This window comes from Artemia sp. Qi Xiang Cuo, chromosome 8 (genome assembly GCF_049724085.1).
Source record: "Artemia sp. Qi Xiang Cuo chromosome 8, ASM4972408v1, whole genome shotgun sequence".
Lineage (NCBI taxonomy): Eukaryota > Metazoa > Arthropoda > Branchiopoda > Anostraca > Artemiidae > Artemia > Artemia sp. Qi Xiang Cuo.
Genome location: NC_142801.1, coordinates 26,831,094 through 26,852,619, shown reverse-complemented (window position 1 = coordinate 26,852,619; position 21,526 = coordinate 26,831,094). Strand labels below are relative to the sequence as shown.

Here is a 21,526-nt window from a genome sequence, read left to right as displayed (position 1 = left end):
GGAAAATATTCATAATCATAGCATAAATTTTCCAATCTTCTATGGAAAAATTTAGAACAGAACTTTAAATTTTATGTTTTTTGAGAAATTATGAACTGAAGTGAAAGCTTTTTTTCATTTTCTTTGGTAAAATTCAGAATTGAGCTAACTTTTTCTCTTCTTTAAGAAAATTTAGAAGAGAACTTGAACATTTTTGTACTTCTTCCAGAAAACTCAGAATTATAGTGGAGCTCCTTATCGTCATGTCGAGTATTCACGGTCAAAGCATAACTTTTTCCATCTTCTATGAAAAATTTGGAACAGAACTTTAACTTTTTTGTCTTTGAGAAAAATCAGAACTGAAATTAAGAAAATTTAGAGAAGAAATTAGAATTGATCTGTAACATATTTCTTTTTCACTGCGAAAATTTGGTGTTGGGATATACATGAAGTTGAAAAGTAATGTATGACTTCTCCGGCATGCTTGATCTGAAAATGTAATTTCCGAGAAATTCTTTAACCTTTTAGGGTTAACTTACCTTTCTTAGGGATGACCATTTAGGGTTCTCCAACATGCTGAACCTGAAAGTGTATTCCCTGACATGCTGAATCTGAAAGTATAATTTTCATTGCGATGAACTATTCTAAAGAATAAAGACAGTTCAGGCTTAAGATATTTATTGCTTAAACATATTAAAAAACATTTTGAAAAAATACATATTGACATAAAAATAGTACTTAAAGTTCACTCTTAAATATCCACAGATGAGAATCCCATGATATAGAATAATTTTTACCATGTCTTCTGAACTTATCACGATCAGGTATGTCCCTAGGTAACCACTGTGTGAAGAACCTAACCTCCTCGTCAGGATGGTGATAAGTACCTTCAAATTTAGGACACTTAAGTTCTTCTAAATTGAAAAGTGGAATCCTAGGATCACAGTTTCGAATTAAAACTTTATATGTAGGTTCATTAGCCTTTACATATAGTGCTTCAACCCCGAAAAATCTGCAAATTTCACTGACTTCTTCCTGAAGATTTTTCAGTTCTTGACCATTTTTATTATATGGTATAATCACTCTATCGTAGAATCCCAGTCTGTTTATATGGCGTAATGTATTACTCCATAAGCTCTTATCATAATCAAACAAGTTATAGTTCACCATCCAATGATAACAGTAAATTTCTTCAAGTTCCATTGATAATAATAAAAATGCTCATTCAAATATAACTCCACAGAATGATTTTTTAAACCAATAGATTCTGTGTCATACAGTCCTATCATTCTAGAGGCTAATAATATAATACTTGAGCAGAAAAGTACTTCTTCAAACTTTTATATCTTTGCTCAAGGTTAGACAGACTTAAGACTAGGGGGTGGAGTCCTAAAACCATCTGAATTCATTGTGGGGAGGAGTCATAAAATCACGATGTCTATTGCATGCAAATGGAACATGGAAATTGTTACGTAAATCATAATTTCCAGAACTTAAAACTATGTATGAAACACGAAAATTGTTACGTAACTTAGCTTGTAAAATATTACATGTTTGTTAATATAATAAATCTCCAACTTTTTAATAGATATTCTAAGCGTTCGTGGTGGTAGCGTACTCTAAAATAATGGAAATATAGCAAAGTAATTTATAGTATATTTCTAATGAAGTAATGACATGTAGAAGATTAATATAAAAATATGTTTGATACATTATTATACATAATTAACTTTATTGAAGAACTTTAGGCATTCTGAATCTGCATCATAAAATAATTCATCGTGCTCTCTCATGATAGTGCCCTCTGTAGAGATATCCATCTTGTCTTTGTCTCTTCTTTATATCTTTCTTTTCTGTTATATCATACCTCCTTTTGTGAGAGCTTCCCTGTGCTCTTGATCTTCCTTGTAATGGAGAGGATGACCATTGTCTATATTGTTTCTTGTGATAATTGTTAAACTCTTCCATTGCAGAAACTGATGAGCCTTCCCTTTTTTCAGCATTTCATCAAAGAATTTCCTTCTCATTTCACATAGATTGTCATCTTCTATTTCATTTCCCATGATTTCTAAGTTTGCTGCCTTACTCTCATACGACTTACTGAAGTCTTGATAATGGCCATTACAAATAGCACACTCACAATAAAATGATATTTCTAACTCTACACTTTGATCCATGTTATAATCTGCTATGTTGTTGTTTGATGTAACTTTAGTTCTCAAATGTTACATCCGTGTTGTGTCGATAATCTGTCATAGAGTACCAAGGGGAAAACTGTAACGTGTCTATGAGGAAGGTTAGTGTATGATCGGTACAGTCGAAAGAATATTTCTTGTCATTTTGAAAAAAAGCTGGAGGGGGGGGGATTGATCAAAAAGTTGGGGTGGGGCGGGCCTTAGAGATTGGTGGTAGGAGACCTTTGGAGGTTGAGGTCTTGGGTGGTTAGGTTCATTGATGATTGCGGTCCTTGATGTTCAAATCCATAATCGTCTCACTAATCCCATATTGTGTACTTGTTCATTCTAAGACGTGTAAAAAGTTGAAATAAAATTATCATGTTAAAAAAATAAACTTCAAAAGTATAAAAAATGGGGGATGGGCCCCAAAAAGTTTGGGGAAGGGGGCCCCTTGGAGGTTTGAGAGAGGGGACCTTGGAGGTTACGGTCCTTGGTGGCTAGGGTCATTGGTGGTTGCGGTCCTTGATGTTCGAAATCCATAATCGTCTTACTAATCCCATATTGAATGAATTATTTTTATTACCCATCTTTAGCAATACAAAAAAGTAAAAATGGAGTTAAGAGAAAATTAAAAGAAAACAACAAAACACATTGAACAAACAAACAACTTAAATTAATACTTCAATAAAAAAAAAAAAAAAAAACAATGGCGAAACTATTTACACAAAAAGACAAGCATTACATTACTGACTATAGCTTCAAAAATACTATGCGTTGGGTCTAAAAATTTCAGGAACTTTTCCCTCCTTGTCGCGATCACGACGAAGGGGTCATCAAGTCCTTAACGTGCTGAAATCTGGCGGTTTCTCCGCCAGGGGGGGAAGGCTAAGCAGATATTTTGCAAACTTTTAGAACACTGTACGGATTGTTTGTTTTATCATCAGAGGCAACGCTGTAGCGTTGCCTATAGTAAAGGTCATACGGCTCCAATGGTTTATTATTTATTATATATTTTTTCCCAGAGGCACTTCATATGGAAGGGATCGTCTTAGAAACTTCAAAGGGGGCTTATTCGATTGGAAATCGAGAATTCTAGTCCCCTTTTTAATAGACAAAAATGATTGGAGGACAACTTGGCCCCCCCCCCACGCCATTCATTCCCCCAAACACATCCAAAGAAAATTTCGAGATAGCCATTTTGTTCAGCGTAGTTGATTTCCAGATAGATAATATATTTTTGAGGAGGACATTCCCCCACAACCCCCAGGGAAAGGTTTTAAGTTTTGCCCTGGGGGCATACAAGGTTTTGTAGAAGGCGTTGTCGTAGAAACTTGAAAACTGTCTCATTCAATTGGAAATTAAAGGGCTAGTGCATTTTTTAATAGTCGAAAGTGATTGGAGTGCAAATAGCCCCCCCCCCACGCCCATCATTCTCCCGAACACATCCAATCAAAATTTCGAGATAGCCATTTTGTTCAGCATAAATGATTTCCATATAGAAAATATGTTTTTGAGAAGGACACTCCCCCAGAGCCCTCAGGGCAAAGGTTGTAAGTTATGCCCTGGGGACATATAAGGTTTTTAAAGAAGGTGTTGTCGTAGAAACTTCAAAAAAAGCTCATTCGATTGGAAATTCAAAGAACTAGTGCCCTTTTTAATAGTCGAAAGTGATTGGAGGGCACCTAGCCCCCCCCACGCCCATTATTCCCCCAAACACATCCAATAAAAATTTTGAAATAGCCATTTTGTTCAGCGGAGTTGATTTCCACATAGAAAATATATTTTTGAGGAGGACAATCCCCCACAACCCTGAGGGCAAGGGTTTTAAGCTATACCCTGGGAGCATATAAGGTTTTTATAGAAGGCGTTGTCGTTGAAACTTCAAAACAGGCTCATTCGATTGGAAATTAAAGGGCTAGTGCCCTTTTTGATAGTCGAATGTGATTGGAGTGCAACTAGCCCCCCCCCTGACGCCCATCATTTCCCCAAACACATCCAAAAAAAATTTTTAGATAGCCATTTTGTTCAGCGTAGTTGGTTTTCCGATAGAAAACATGTTTTTGAGGAGGAAACTCCCCCACAACAGTCAGGGCAAGGGTTTTAAGATATGACCTGGGGGCATATAAGGTTTTTATAGAAGGCCTTGTCGTAGTAAGCTTCAAAAAAGGCTCATTCGATTGGAAGATCAAAGGGATGGTGCCCTTTTTAATAGTCGAAAGTGATTGGAGGGCAACTAGGTCCCCCCCCCAAGCCCATCATTCCCCCAATCACATCCAATCAAAATTTTGAGATAGCCATTTCGTTTAGCATAGTTGATTTCCAGATAGAAAATATATTTTTGAGGAGGACAATCCCCCACGACCCTCAGGGCAAGGGTTTTAAGTTATACCCTGGGGGCATATAGGATTTTTATAGAAGGCGGTGTCGTAGAAACTTCAAAAAGGCTCATTCGATTGGAAATTCAATGGGCTCGTGCCTTTTTTAATAGTCGAAAGTGATTTGGGCAACTAACCCCCCTCTCACGCCCACCGTTTCCCCAAACACATCCAATCAAAATTTTGAGACAGTCAGTTTATTAAAAGTAGTTTTAAGTTCTGGAAATTAGGTCTTTGAGGATGAAAGCTCCCCCACAGCCCTCAGGGCAAGGGTTGTAATTTAAGAATTCTTTGAATCCTTCCCATTATTTCTTATGGAAGGAATGCTCGTATAAACTTTAGTAAGGGCTCATTTGCCTTAAAATTGAAAGTTCTTGTTCAATTTTTAAGAGTCAAAAGAGATTGGAGGGCCACTCGCCCCCCCCCCTCCTCCACGCCCTAAATGCATCAGATAAAAATTTTGCGATAGACATTTTGTTAAAATAGGTTAAAGTTCTGATAACAAAAAACTCCGGTGTCGACACAGCCCACCAGGGCCCGGGGGTAGGCGTTGTAATTTATGCCCTGGGGCATAACTTATTAAGGGGGGTTTATAACTTATGGGAAGGGGTTTTGTATGGGAAGAACACATAGGAAATCTATTATAATTATCCAATTATAAGGTTAAAATACATACTCTGAGATAGATGTAAAATTGCTTTGGCACACAATCCTATTAAGGTCAATTCCAAACAGTCGTGATCCCTTTGTGTCAGCAAGTGAAATGGGCTAAACCCCCTTATTGGAACTATTTTTTCAATCCATTCATTGTTGTCAATCACTGTCCATAGGTTGTGCAAGCTGTCTATTGTTCATATATAAGGTTTTTATCAAAGAGGTAATCGATAAGACTTTGAAAAAAGCCTCATTCGATTTAAATTGAAAGTTCTAGATCCGTTTTTTAAAGTCAAGAATAATCGGACAGTAAGCACCCCCCCCCCCCCCGCCATAAGAACTTGAAACTTTTTGCAATCAAAAACGAACAAAAATTAATGAAAAAAAAACTTTCCGAAAAATAAATTTTTCAAAGAAAAGTAAAAGCCATTTTAAACTTAAGCTTAGGAGATACAAATACCTGTTAAAATTCAAACTCAAAACGACCAGAAATTACTATTCAAGAATAAATGATACCCAAAACGAACAGAAATTAAATAAACAATCATAGCAAAAAACATACAACAAGTAATGATATAAATGAATAAATAGATCTTAAAGCGAGTAATGCTTAGATTGAATATGAAAATCAAGCTTAAAACGAAAAAAGAATATTTTGGTATTAAAGTCTAAACGAAACTTAAAACGAACAGAAAATAAATAAACAACCAATGCAAGCAAACATTCAGTAGATATTAATGCAAATGAATAAATAAATCTTATAGCGAGTGAAACTTCAATTGAATATACAAATCAAGTTTGAATCGAATAAAAATAACTACAAACAAGAGTTTGGGTATCGCCTCACAGCAGAAGCCTAAAACTTACTGCGTCATTGTCGCTTTACTGAAAACGAATTATATTACAAATGTTTTCTTTTGTACTTAATATTGAAAATATATATTAAAATTACAGTAAAATTTTGAACTGATGAGGTTTTAGCAATTAATATCATTATGCATCAAATATTCAGTTTAATTTATTAGTTCTTTTCAAGATTAGTCAAGACAAATATAGTTTCACTACAAACAAAATTTGGATACTGTCCCCTTCTTTAAGTGTAAAAAGCTAAAGCCTTCTGCGGGATTGGTGCTTCACTGAAAACGAATTACTCATATATTACAAATTTATTATTTTCCAGTTCTTACAGCATTGAAAATGAAAATAAAAATTACAGTGAAAAAAAAATATTAAAATGATGGATCTTTCAACAATTAATATCATTATATATCTAATATTCAATTTGATTTTGTTTATACTTTCCAAGACTGTTCAAGACTCATATAGTTTTGCCATTTGTTTTTAACTCTGCCATGTTTTCTAACTAATCGTGTTGGTTTGTCATGAAAACATTCTGGTTTCTAAGCATTTCTATTTGAGCGGAAAACTGCAGCTCAAACTTTGTGGAACATGCATTTTCTTGCATGAAACACCAAAATATAATAAAATGTGAAGTTTCGGAATGTTCCACCACTCGCAAGCAAGTGTTATTGGTATTTTTGAATCCGCATGGTCAATTTAGGGGTGGAGAGTAGGCTAATTCTCGTAGCAGCCCCATTCCGTCGTCGTATGATTCACACTTTCAACACCTGGCGTCCGGACCATCATATAATCTACCAAGCATACAACTACCCCAAATCAGTATCAATAAATAAATGAAACCCAAAACGAACAAAAATTAAAATAAATATTAAAGTCAAACTCAAAACGAGCATAAACTATGCTTTCTAAAAGCCAGAATATAATTTGTACTTTACTAAAAAAAATTCAAATGAGTTTACTGAAAAAAAATGTGCATTGTCAATTTAATATACATCTGCTGATATTTATTCCCTAAAATCTTAATTAATGAAAGAATTGTTTTCAGTAAGGCGCCAATGACTCAGTAGGTTTTAGGTTTCTGCAGTGAGGCGATACCCAAACTCTTGTTTGTAGTTATTTTCATTCGATTCAAACCTGATTTGGATATTCAATTTAAGTTTCACTCGTTTTAAGATTTATTTATTCATTTACATTAATATATAGTGTATGTTTGTTCGCATTGATTGTTATTTAATTTCTCTTCGTTTTAAGTTTCATTTATACTTTAATAGCAAAATATTTGTTTTCATTTTAAGCTTGATTTTCATATTCAATCTACGCATTACTCGCTTTAAGATTTATTTATTCATTTATATTATTACTGGTTGCATGTTTTTTGCTATGATTGTTTATTTAATTTCTGTTCGTTTTGTGTTTCATTTATTCTTTAATAGTAATTTCTGGTCGTTTTGAGTTTGAATTTTAACAGGTATTTGTATCCTGAGCTTAAGTATAAAATGGCCTTTACTTTTCTTTGACAAACTTATTTTTCGGAAAGTTTTTTTAATTAATCAAAAGTAAACAAAGACCAGAAAGGTGACAAAGCTAAGATATGAGGGGTGGCAAAGGAATTGAAGATCCGTGCTAGAATGCGGCAGTTATATAGGCATTTGCATGACAAAATTATCCCATACGCTTTTCGGACTTTCTGTTTGAGATCATTTATTAGACAAGACCGGGTAGCTTTAAGATTAGACCCAATTGGCAAACCAAGGTAATTCATTGATGCTGCTGCATTAACAGTATTACTACCTAGTGCAAATATGACAGGCGCCAACTGTTTCTTACGGCAATTAAAGACGACCACCTCGCTTTTGCTGGAGTTGAATTCTAGGCCCATGTTAGCATATTAATTAGACAAAACTCTGAAATTACTCTCTATGCCACTGACGGATCTACTCAGATTTAAAATGTCATCGGCATAATTAACAGGAGACAAATCAATTCCACGAGAAATAAAGCACGTTTTCACCGTCTTCTGTGCCTCGATGATACTGTTATTATAAAGAGGCGGTGAACTTGTTATTGGGTACTTGTTCATTCTATGACATGTAAAAAAAAAGTTTAAATAAAATTGTCATGTTAAAAAAAATAAATGATTAACTTTTTATACTGACAACACTGTTTAAATGGTACTTGTGTAATATAGAACACAATCGGGAAGTAAAACTAAGTTAATTCTCAATGTCATCTTGAACGAATGGGTCTATTAGTATCAAATGTTTAGTCTACTCTATTGCGAAAAATAATATTTTATTTTGCCCATGTCCCATATTGTGTACATGTCTATTATAGTGACCACAGAGTTTCGCCCCAAATAATTCCTCTAAAAATTCGATTAATCTGTTTCAACCAAATAATCCCCTAAACTATCTCAATCTGTTTCGCCCAAATAATCCCCTAAAAGTAATTTCTGAAAAAAAGTAATTTCTGAATGTTCCTATGTTTTGGCATCCCTGCATTGACACATTGAAAATTCCCAGGAAACAATTCCCGCGTTAGGCATATTCAATCTCTATTAATCTCCTTGTATCTCAGTTGAATTTCGTAAAATTAAATAAGGTTTCCTAGTTACATTGTTGAGGCTTTGAAATAATAATTCCTGAATTTATCGCTAAGCCTAAAGAAGTTGAAGCCCTATTAAAATATAATTTCTATCTCTTTAGTGTCCCGCATAATTCCTAGAAATCAAGTGATGTCATTTCCGACTCCCTGATTGGCCTAGAAAGAGGATGTGGTCTTGTACGTACAGGGATTGTAATCCTCTGATTGGCTGTAATCTTGTAAGTTATGTATGTAAATATGCATTTCTACTCATATATTAAACACGTAACCTGACCTATCCTTACCACCTTTTGCCCCACCTAAACCACAAAAAACAACAGTTTAAATATTGTAAACGCAATATTTAATTGCGTTTATAAAAAAAACGCAAATATTGTCCTCTATTGCAAATACCCGTCTGACGGATATCCATTAGTAGTTCCTTGTACAATATATAGCGGTGGGTCCGCATAATGCACAAGTACTGTTTTACTTTTAAGATTAATTTACATTATTTCTGATCATTTTTGGTTTAAATGAGGCTCTTTACTTTTCTTTAAAAAACTTGCTCTGTTTTTTTTCCCATTAACAAATACAATCCGTAAGTAATTAAATATAAAAAAAAGCTTTTCAACTGACAGTAAGGAGTAACCTCAAACCTTAAAACGAACAGAAATTATTACGTATGAAAGGGGTTGCCTCTTCCTCAAGACCTTGCTTCTTTACACTAAAGTTGTTATAGAATTTTAGAATAAAGCTTATTGTTCTAATTTAACGGCCATTGTGTTTCAAGAATCGTTCTTAAGGAATTAGGACAAAAAGTAAAGACTTTAGCGTAAAGAGCAAGGTCTTGTGGAAGGGGAAACTCCTTTCATATATGTAATAATTTCCGTTTTCATTTTTGACGTTGCTCCTTACTTTCAATTGAAAAAACCTATTTTTTAATAAATTTCTGATCGTTTTTAAATAACACCTGGAAATCCAGCTTTCTCTCCCCATGAATTATTACGGTACTGGTGTATTATACGCCCTCGCTTAAATTTACAAAATGCGAAACTCGAGAATTAACCAGTTTCTTCGTTAGTTTTTTCGTTAGTATAGTAATAAACTTGGACAATATATTTGCACATTAGGGGGGGGGGGGAGTATAGCAGGTCTGCATGCAAGATGTATTAGGTACAATTATTCTGCATATTATTGAGTAAGAATTGTTTTCTGACTTCAAACTGTCCAAATACTTTCCCCCTCCCCTTATGTGCAAATATATAGCCCAAACTATATATTTTCCATCTATTCTGTCACTTGTCTTTGTCTTGTCTCGCGCCAAGCTGAAAGAAACTAACGAAGAATCCGATTTGTTCTCGAGTTTTACACAGCGTAAACTTAAGTAAGTGGCGTATAATACATAGCCTAAGAACCAAAATTCCTTCTCCCTACGGAAAAAAACTCACAAAATTCCTTCTCAAAATTCCTTCGAGAAGTAAAATTCTCGAATTTGGAAAGTCTTATTTTTCACGGGGGTATTTCCCTCACGGGGGGGGGGGGGGTATTTTCCAAGAGTTGGTATTTTCCACGGGTGGTATTTTCCACGGGGGTATTTTCCGCGGGGGGGGGGGGTATTTTCCGCGCTGGATATTTTCTGGGGGACGGGTGTAAACACTGGCCACCGTTAAATGATGTACGCACGATTTTTTTTAAGGAGGGGGGGAATTTAAAAAAGAAACAAACATAGGCAAGCTTTGTGGAAACTGTCAGTCATAATATGAGCGAAAATGGAGGAAGTTTTTTTTTATGGTTAGGACTGTTCATCGTGTGAGCAATTGTAAATATCTCAAGATTCTGGGGGTGGTGGGGTACAGCCAAAGAGTCCCTACATATAACAAACAGGTATAAGTCAGTAAATAATTCCTTTAATAGCCAGTATGACTAGCTCCAATTGAACTGCATACTGATACTGACTGGCTGGTTACCATCCACCAGACCACCACCACCACGCATCTTGCTCAAAAGAGTGAAAAATATAACCGTGGGTTATATCCAAATAAAAATCATGAACGCATCTCTGACCTGCAAAAATTTTCATTCGAGTTAGTTGTAAGGAAGTCGAAGATAAATTGCATTATGATGTTTTAAACCTCTGAAATGTGTTCGTTTTTAGGAGAATATTTAATACGACTATTTAAGAAAGACTAAAAAGTTAAAAATATAATACTGAGCAGCAATCTTCGTCCCCTCCCCTTAGATTTGGAAAAATCCTTTTTTTTTTACATTTTCAGTGAAAAATGCCTATTTTGTATTTTTATTGAACAAATTGAAGAAAACAACAAAATTACAACCCTCTAGATTTCGGAAAATACATTTTGCCCGCTAAAACATTTGCGTTAATTGACGCCTCTGGCAACAGGGCGGACACAGTTATTTCCATTCGTGCCTCAAAATCCGAATCCTTTGGCTCTGTGTCTAGATTTAGTTTTACAGTACAAACGAAAATTCAATTTCGAGAAGCGTAAAACAGATTTTATTAGGACCCACCCCCACATGAACACCCTCTCAGTGTTTCAAGCAATGGAAAAGGTGATCCTAGGGCAATTATCGATTCATCAGAAAATGAGTATTTCTACGCAATTTCCTGACTTTTTTTCGGGGGGGGGGGGCGGGTATGACTGTCAGTAGGGGGCATGGATTCAATGCCAAAAACAAATTCATAATGCATAAAAATGGAAAACCAAAACATATTCCCATTTAAACACGTGTAAAAACAAAGCTCATGGTAGTACTTGCCCCCCCCTCTTAAATCTCTTGGTGGCGCTTATAGAGGAGGTGTCTCCCGGACGTGGTACAGCCTAATTCCATGATGTAACGGAAGCAACCAAACAATGAGCACATGAATTGCTGGTCCTGGATTCCCAGAAATCTAGTAGGTTTATCAGGTTTAGCGGTTTTTCAAATTGTGCTATAATAGGCATACAAATATTTGGCTTTGCTCTGACATATCACAATACCCCCCATACCCCGATGCAATACCGCATCCAGGGAGGACTATGGGGCTTGAACCCTCATCTCGAAAGGTTTATCCGACTCGTAAAAATGTAATAAAAATGCGTAAAACACATTTTGATGCGTTTTTAACTTGTTTTTTTTAACCACCTCGCCTCTCCGAGAAAAATCCTGGATTCGGCCTTGCCCCGATGTAAATCCCAAAATAAGTACCATGGCCAAGTTTGTTAAAAGGTATGTGCATTACATATCTTACATTATTCTCCCAAAATTTTCATATAATTCGCCTGTTTTTTCTTTTTTTTTACGGTTTTATGGCACAAACGAAAATTCTTAATTGTAATATTTAACTTCCTTTGCATATTGAACTTTTAATATGATCTTGAAGAAACCAATCATGACTCATCTAGATCATCTTACGCGCGTTTGTTTACTAGTTTGACAGTTTGCAATGAAATGTTTTATTTTGTCCTAATGAAAAAAGTGAGAACTCTGAATGAAATGTCAACCACGCTTGTTATTGGGGTTATTAAGGGAGAAAATCAGTTGGATTTTAGCTTCCTAGACGTGGGCTTATATAGTTGTGAAGGAATCTATCACAATGAGTGACGACTCAGAAACAGTGTTTTCAGAAGATGAATCTTATTCCTGTAGTGATATATGTTGTCAAGATGAAAAATCTGAAATGGAAATAAGTATTTACGCTGATACACAATTCTCAGATAGTGACGTTAGTGAAAGATGTGTAAAAAAACTGAAAAAAGAAAAACCAGATGAGACATCTCAATTCATTACTGCTGAAGAAGAAGAAGTTATTGAGGGCCTGAACGATGATGACTGTTTTTTGGCTGGCCTTGATAATTTTAGTAATTTTCAAGATTTTTTTGAATGGAGTTTCAATATTACCTGGGAAAATTGGATGATTAATGAACTGGACACAGATTCTGCTTTATGCTTCCCACAAGAAATTTATGAAAAATTGCTCGTTCGTGGAAAAGCCAAATATTTCTGCCGGGTTTGCTAATTTCTTTGTATTTTATATCATTTGGTGGAGGAAACTAATCTAGGTTTAGCCTAATTCGGTACTCTTCTATAATACAGGACACATGAGAGAAGTGAAGTTTGGTTAATGCTAATGAAATAAAGCAAAACAGGATGAAAATATAAGGTACTTTTCTATTAGCTGGTACCCACGCGATATACTGTATAGGGAAATCTAAAGGAAACTAGTCAAACGGGTATCTGTCAATAGAGAAATGAATCACAAAGCGTGGTTTGTCATTGCGGTTACAATATTTAAACTATTGTTTTTATGGCTTTACCCCCCCCCCCCCTAATGTGCAAATATATAGCCCACATTTGTTTCTAAACTATTATATTTTCATCATATTTTGTTTTATTTTATTAGTATTAACCAAACTTGACTTCTCGCGTGGGTACAAGCTAATTAAAAAGTACCAAATATAGTAGGCTAGTTTATGAACAAATTTGGGTAAATTTTTCGAAGTTTATATAATTGGCTTACGAGTAAAATAAACATACTACTCAACATGGGCGCCCATATGGGGGGCAGGGGGGGGCTCTTGCCCCCCCCCTGGCTGAATGATGCTGCCTTATTATTATATTTTTTTTCTGAGATTTCTATTATATAGCATTAAAAGTAGCAATTAGACGAAGTTTGCCCCCCCCCCTGGAATTCAGCTTATGGGCGCCCATGCTACTCAATGCCTTTTTTTTTATAGGCTACTCTTTCCAAGTATAATTATGGGCGCCCATGCTACTCAATGCCTTTTTTTTATAGGCTACTCTTTCCAAGTATAATAACCATTTTTGTCGGAAATGAATTTTACCCCCACCCCTATATACCAATCCAGGGTATATATTTGCACATTAGGGGGGGGGGGTTGGTTTTTTTCGTGACTTGTTTCCTTGTAAAGGCCCATATAATGGGAAAGTACCAAATTTCATTTCTGATGTAAATGAGAGGTAAGTTTAAACTTTACCTCCCCCCCTCACCTAATGTGTAAATATATATCCTGAATTGGTATATATAGGGGTGGGAGTGAAATTTGTTTCCGACAAAAATGATTATTATATCTGGAAAGAGCATTAAAAAAGGCATTTTAGTGGTATGTTTAGGCCTACTTTATTCGTAAGTCAATAATATGAACTGCGAAAAATTTACCCAAATTTGGACCATATATTTGCCTATTAGGGGGGGGGGGTAAAGCATAGCATATAATAAATACGTAACCAAATCTAACCTAACCTAGCTACCTTTTAGTCCCCCTAAACCCCAAAAAAACTGAAGCTTAAATCTTTGTCACGGACTGAGCAATATCTCACTATGCAGTGGAAACCTGTTTATCAATACCGGCTTTGAGATTTCAATGCGGTCTTTCTTTCGTGTGTCCTGTATTTCAATAGAGTACCCCAATTCTTCCGAGGTTGATTCTCTACAGTAGCGTCAATTCGCGAACATTCAGTTGGGAGTAAAACGTGTTTTCAAAATCGGAGGGGGGCGGCAAATTTGTCTTTTTTTTATTTTTATTTTTTTTTGCAAAATACCGGAAAACACAAGGAACGAAAATCTCCCCCAAAAGAGCTTTTTCAAAATCTAGGGATAGGGTAAAAAATATGGAAGGGGGGGGGGTATGCGTCCCTATCGCCTTACAATTGTCGCACTGATTCTCAGACGCAGTTCTAATGGTAGGAATCTAGAGTATTTTTCCTACCATTATTCCTCTATCCAATTAGTTTGCCTTTTTAAACTTTTTTTTTACTTACCCTCCCCCTTCTGAAACATATGCCGGGATTATAGGTACTTATACATTATAAATAAACCAGCGCTTTACACGAAAGAAGTCAAGTTTGGTTAATGCTAATGACAAAAAATAAAATAGGATGAATATATAATATTTTAGAAACAACTTTGGGCTATATATTTACACATTAGCGGTGGGGGGGGGGGTAAGCATAGCATATATTAAACACGTAACCTAACCTAGGTCCCTTTCCCTCCCCCCTCCCTAAACCCCCAAAAACAATCGTTTAAATAATGTAAACTCAATGAGAAACCACACTTTGCCATCAATTTATCTAGCAAATACCCGTTTGTCTGGTTTCGTGTCTGATTTCCTTGTACAGTGTATAGCACTGGTTTAGTTATAATGCATAAGTACAGGATTATATTCTGTGCCCCTCTCTGAGGCCAGATATTATTAATGTGTTTGGCAATTATGCAGAAATCGTAAGAATCATATGGTGGTATAGATAACGAACAAATTCTAGGATACTATAAGGAAATAGCGATTTTGCCCGCTTTTTTAAGCTGAACTTTCGCGAAGTGATGAAATAGATATGGATACTTGTGTATTATACGCCAAACACTCAAGAGCTTCATATAAGTAGAAATTAAGTATAACAACCTTTAAAAATTTCGTGTATGAAATTCATTTAGTCTGCGATGTACTGAAGAAGAGGGAATTAGATTTTTCCAGGATAAGGGGTCTTTGCCCAAACAAAACAGTACGTGGTACTTGTTTAGTATCTGAGCAAAACGCGAGAAGTGAAGTTTGGTTAATGCTAATGAAATAAATAAAGTATGATAAAAATATAATAGTTTAGAAAAAAATTTGGGCTATATATTTGAACATTAGGGTGGGGGTGGGGGTAAAGCATATCATATATTAAATACGTAACCTAACCTAACCTAGGTACCTTTTTTTACCTCTTTAACCCCAAGAAACTAAAGTTTAAATATCTTTCACAGAGTAAGAAATACCTCACTAGGCAGCGGAAACCTGTTTTTAATTAGGATCTTTGAGATTCTATATGCGGTTCTTCTCGCGTGTTGCCCGGATACTAAACAAGTACCCAGTGCGTCGATGGACACAACATGACTTTATACTCTTTCAATAAAAGGCCTCATTGAATGTGCACTAAACATTCTATAAATTTTTTCTGTTGTTTCCATAATTTTGTTTCTAAAGTATTATATTTCAGCATATTTTGTAATATCAAACAGTTCGTGGTAATGAACTATAAGTAAGGAGCGACCCGGCTCAATAGTAACCGAAACTCTAAAAAACGGAATTTTGATGGCAATAGATACATCAAAAGAATCGAATTTTTATGCTGATTTCAAATATATAAGTTCAGGTTTAGTCTTACTGATCACGCTAATGTTTTTTCAGCACTTTCAAAAGAGCTATTTATTCTAATTTTACGGTTGTTGTGATTCAGCGGTCATTCTTAAAGAATTCGAACAAAATTCGAACTTTACCGTACAGAGCGAGGTGTTGACGATGTAGCGAACCCCCTCAAATACGTAATAATTTCTGTTCGTTTTAAGTTTCAATGTTGCACCTTACTTTCAGTTGAAAAAACTTGTTTTTTTATTTAATTTCATTAGGAGTGAGCGTCAAAGAAACAGGTTCTAATTAAATTAATTAAAAAAACAATGTTTTTCCGAGGGCAGTAAAGAGCGAGGTTGAAACTTAAAACGGACACAAATTTTTACTTCACCGCCTATCAAGGAGGCACACTTGTGCCTCTTTAAAGAGGCGACAGTAGAAAGGCCTTATTGACTCCCATTGCTCACCCCTGCTGCCACCTACAACTTTTTTGCACACCATTTATGGGCATAGAGTCCCTAGGGGAAATGGATTTCTGAGAAATTGATTGCGTAATCAAATTGTGTCAATGACCTAAATTTCCAAAGGTGTTGATGTTGTTGTTGTTGTAAGTGCACGCTCTAAGCGAATGTCAAGGTCGATGTTGGTGTTGTTGTTGTAAGTGCAAGCTCTCAGCGAATGTCAAGGTCTATGTTGTTGTTGTTGTTGTAAGTGCACGCTCTCAGCGAATGTCAAGGTCAATGTTGTTGTTGTTGTTGTAAATGCACGCTCTCAGCGAATGTTATGAGTTTCCAGAAATTTGGAACACCTGTGCTGTCGACCTCAATTCCCCTATCGTGAATCAATAATTCCCCTTAGAAACAACAAATTAATTCCCCTTTCTTGACAGATCAATCAACCAATGACATCATCTGTCAGACTTTAAAAATTTTCACCTAGAAACGATTCTCCAGGAATAGATCCAAGTCATTAATGTCCTTGTCTTGGAAACAACTCTACTGGTCGAACTCCAAGAGATATTAATAACCAAACGCCATGGAAACAATTCTCCAAGAAACATCTTAGCGATAAATTGTTTTAGCGCGGGAATCAGGTTCCTTAGTAATTTGAAATATGTCAGCGCAGAGATGCCAAAAACAAAAGAAACACACTGAACCTACGTATAGGAATTATTTGGGCGAAGCATTTTTAGACAGGTTATGGAATTATTTCGGCGAAACAGTTAGAGACATTTTAAAAGATGATTTAAAATATGATTTTAAAAGAGGATTTGAGAGTAAAACTCTGTGGTCCTTATACAACACAAGTTCCATTTGAACAGTGTTGTGAGGTCCACTACCACAACCCCAAAGGGTTCCGATCCCCCCACCCCAACCCCGAAGGAAGCCACCGGTCCTCAAAGGTTCTCCGGATTCCCAAAGGGCCCCCGGCGCCCCAAAGGCTCCTGAGCCCCCATTTTAATACTTTTTAAGGCTTTATTATATCTTTTCAGAACAAATTATTATTTTAGGGAATTATTTCGGCGAAACAGTTAGAGACATTTTAAAAGATGATTTTTGAAGAGATTTTAGAAGAGGATTTGATGGTGAAACTCTGTGGTCGTTATAATACACATGTTCCATTTGAACAGTGTCGTGAGGTCCTCTACCCGAACCCAAAAGGGTTCCGATTCCCCACCCACCCACCCCCACGAACCGCTCCAACTTCAAAGGTACCCCCCGGCACCCAAAGGACCTCCTGCCCCTCATGGGTTCCACCCACCCTCAAAGGCACTCCCCGAGCCTCGTCGTTAAGGTATAAGTGTTTTCTGAAACTTATGAGTTGGGATATGTAAATTACTATTTCGGACTTTTCTGAGCTAGATTCCTTAGTCTTTCGTTGGTGTGTGTTGTCTGAAACCTATGATTTGGGATGGATGGATTGCAATTTTTGACTTTTCTGAGCTGGATTTCTGAGCCGTTGATAGGTGTGTGTTGTCTGAAACTTATGATTTGGGATATGTAAATTTGCTATTTCCGGGTTTTATTAGCTAGGTTTCTCAGCCTTTCATAGGTGTGTGTTGTCAGAAAATTATGATTTGGGATGTACAGTTTGCTATTTGGACTTTTCAGAGCTATGATTCTTAGTCCCTCATAGGTGTTTGTTGTCTGAAACCTATAGTTTGGGATGAGTAGTTTGCTATTTCAGGCTTTATGAGCTAGGTTTCTTAGCCTTTCGTAGGTGTGTGTTGACTGAAACTTATGATTTGGGATATGTAAATTACTATTTCGGACTTTTCTGAGTTGGATTTCTTAGTCTTTCATAGGTATGTGTTGTCTGAAACCTATGATTTGGGATGTGTAGGTTGCTATTTTTTGACTTTTCCGAGCTGGATTTCTTAGCCGTTCATAGGTGAGTGTTGTCTGAAACTTATGATTTGGGGTGGTTAATTTGCTATTTCCGGCTTTTATTAGCTAGGTTTCTTAGCCTTTTATAGGTGTGTGTTGTCAGAAAATTATGATTTGGGATGTGTAGTTTGGTATTTGGACTTTTCAGAGCTAGGATTCTTAGTCCATCATAGGTGTTTGTTGTCTGAAACCAATAGTTTGGGATGAGTAGTTTGCTATTTCAAGCTTTTATGAGATAGGTTTCTTAGTCTTTCATAGGTATGTGTTGTCTGAAACCTATGATTTGGGATATGTAAATTACTATTTAGGGCTTTTCTAAGCTAGATTTCTTAGTCTTTCGTCGGTGTGTGTTGTCTGAAACCTATGATTTGGGGTGTGTGGGTTGCTATTTATGACTTTTCTGAGCTGGATTTCTTAGCCTTTCATAGGTGTTTGTTGTCTGAAACCTATAGTTTGGGATGAGTAGTTTGCTATTTTTGACTTTTCTGAGCTAGGTTAGGCAAACTTAGCCATTCATAGGTATGTGCTGTCAGAAAATTATGATTTGGGATGTGTAGTTTGCTTTTTGGAATTTTCAGAGCTATGATTCTTGGTCTCTCATAGGTGTTTGTTGTCTGAAACTTCTAGTTTGGGATGAATAGTTTGCTATTTCAGGCTTTTCTGAGCTAAGGTTTCTTAGTATTTCGTAGGTGAATGTTGTATGAAACTTATGATTTGGGATATGTAAATTACTATTTCGGGCTTTTCTAAGCTAGATTTCCTAGTCTTTCGTTGGTGTGTGTTGTCTGAAACCTATGATTTGGGATGGGTGGATTGCTATTTTTGACTTTTCTGAGCTGGATTTCTTAGCCATTCATAGGTGTTTGCTGTCTGAAACCTATGATTTGGGATGTTCTTAGTCTTTCGTAGGTGTGTGTTGTCTGAAACCTATGATTTGGGATGTGTGGTTTGCTATTTTTTTACTTTTCTGAGCTGGATTTCTTAGCCGTTCATAGGTGAGTGCTGTCTGAAACTTATGATTTGGGACTTAGGTTACTTAGGTTACTTAGGTTAGCTTATTTTGCTATTTTTGACTTTTCTGAGCTGGATTTCTTAGCCATTCATAGGTGTGTGCTGTCTGAAACCTATGATTTGGGATGTTCTTAGTCTTTCGTAGGTGTGTGTTGTCTGAAACCTATGATTTGGGATGTGTGGTTTGCTATTTTTTGACTTTTCTGAGCTGGATTTCTTAGCCGTTCATAGGTGAGTGCTGTCTGAAACTTATGATTTGGGACTTAGGTTACTTAGGTTACTTAGGTTAGCTTAGGTTAGGTGAGAGACATGCAAAAAGTTTGGTGTATGATTAGGTTAGGTTAGATTAAGTTAGGTTAGGTTAAGTTAGGTTAGGCTAGGTGAGCCTACGTCCGCGCGCGAACGTAGGCTAACCTAGCCTAACCTAACTTAACCTAACCTAACTTAATCTAACCTAACCTAATCTAACTTAACCTAACCTAATCATACACCTAACTTTTTGCATGTCTCTCACCTAACCTAAGCTAACCTAAGTGAAGCGTACATAGGCTAACCTAACCTAACCTAATCTAACCTAACTTAATCTAGTCTAACCTAACCTAACCATACTCGCCGGAAAAGGTTTGGTTAACTTATCATGAGCACTCATGATAAGTTAACCTAACCTAAGCTAACTTAAACATGTAGAAATGTTTCTATTTATCTATTAATATTTATTTATATCTAACCTAACCTATTGTTTTGAAGGTTAGATGAACGAGTTTGAACGATTGTCTTTAATAATAGAACGAGTCACTCATTTTCTAATTTAAAAATTGGATGGGTAAATCCATAAGACAAAGGAGCTAAAATTTAATTTAAAATTAGAAAAGAACTTTATATTTTTCATCTCTTTGAGAAAAAAACCATAACTGAAGTGGAGCCTTTTTATTTTCTTGGAAAAATTAGAAGAGAACTTTTAATTTTTTATGTCTTTGAGGAATTAAGAACTGAAGTGGAAGCTTTTTTCATTTTCATTGGTAAAATTCAGAATTGAGCTAAGTTTTTTCACTTCTTTAATAAAATTCAGAAGAGAACTTGAACATTTTGCACTTCTTAGAGAAAACTCAGAATTAAAGTGACTCTCCTTATCTTCATGTCGAATATTAAAATCAATGTATAACTTCTTCTATCTTATATGACAAATTTGGAACATAAATTAAAATTTTTCATCTCTTTCCAATAAATCGGAAGTTAACTTATAAAAATCAAAATTAAAGTGAAACTTATTATTTTCGCTAGAAAATAATAAAAATATCAGTATAAATTTTCCCATCTTCTACGGAAAAATTTTGAACTGGACTTTAAATTTTTATGTTTTTGAGAAATTAAGAACTGAAGTGGAAGGTTTTTTCATTTTCATTGGTAAAATTCAGAATTGAGTTAACTTTTTTCTCTTCTTTAAGAAAATTCAGAAGAGAACTTGAACAATTTGCACTTCTTCGAGAAAACTCAGAATTAAATTGTAGTTCCTTATCTTCATGTTGAATATTCACAATCAATGTATAACTTTTTTTATCTTCTATGAAAAATTTGGAACAGAACTATAAATTTTTCATCTCTTTGAGAAAAATCAGAACTGAATTTAAGAAAAACTATAAATAAAATAAAACTTTTGATCTTCATGGAAAACAATCGCAGTCATAGTATTACTTTTTCTATCTTCCATCTAAAAATTTAGAATAGAACTTTAAATTTCTTTATTTCATTGGGGAACTTAGAACTGAAGTGGAAGATTTTTATTTTCTCTGGAGAAATTAGAATTGAAGTGTGTTCTTTGGTAAAGTTCAGAAGAGAACTTGAACTTTTCTTCACTTCGTTGAGAAAATTTTAAATTGAACTAGAACTTTTTATCATCCAGGAAAATATTCACAAGTATGGTTTTACTTTTTCTATCTTCCACCGAAAAATTTAGAATTGAACTTTAAATTTCTGTATGTCTTTTGTGGTATAAAGAACTGAAGTGGAAGATTTTTATTTTCCCTTTACAAATTAGAATTGAATTGTGTTAATTGGTAAAATTCAGTAGAGAACATGAACTTTTCTTCACTTATGTGAGAAAATTTTAAATTGAACTATAACTTTTTATCTTCCGTGAAAATAATGACAAGTATGGTATTAATTTTTCTATCTCCCACCGAAAAATTTAGAAATGAACTTTAAATTTCTTTATGTCTTTGTGAAATAAAGAACTGAAGTGGAAGATTTTTGTTTTCTCTGGAGAAATTAGAATTGAAGTGTGTTCTTTGGTAAAGTTCAGAAGAGAACTTGAACTTTCCTTGACTTCGTTAAGAAAATTTTAAATTAAACTAGAACTTTTTATCTTA

The 21,526-nt window shown here is 35.3% G+C and overlaps 1 protein-coding gene across 1 annotated transcript in view; it reads left to right on the top strand.

Moving 5' to 3' along the window:
* The first annotated feature begins 12,227 nt into the window (after window positions 1-12,227).
* LOC148949289 (uncharacterized) overlaps window positions 12,228-21,526 on the top strand; it is a 123,263-nt gene continuing 113,964 nt past the window's right edge. The window contains exon 1 of the mRNA XM_089092913.1: window positions 12,228-12,641. Within this exon, the coding sequence (XP_088949039.1) occupies window positions 12,228-12,641 (414 nt within the window). The remainder of the gene's footprint in view (window positions 12,642-21,526) is intronic.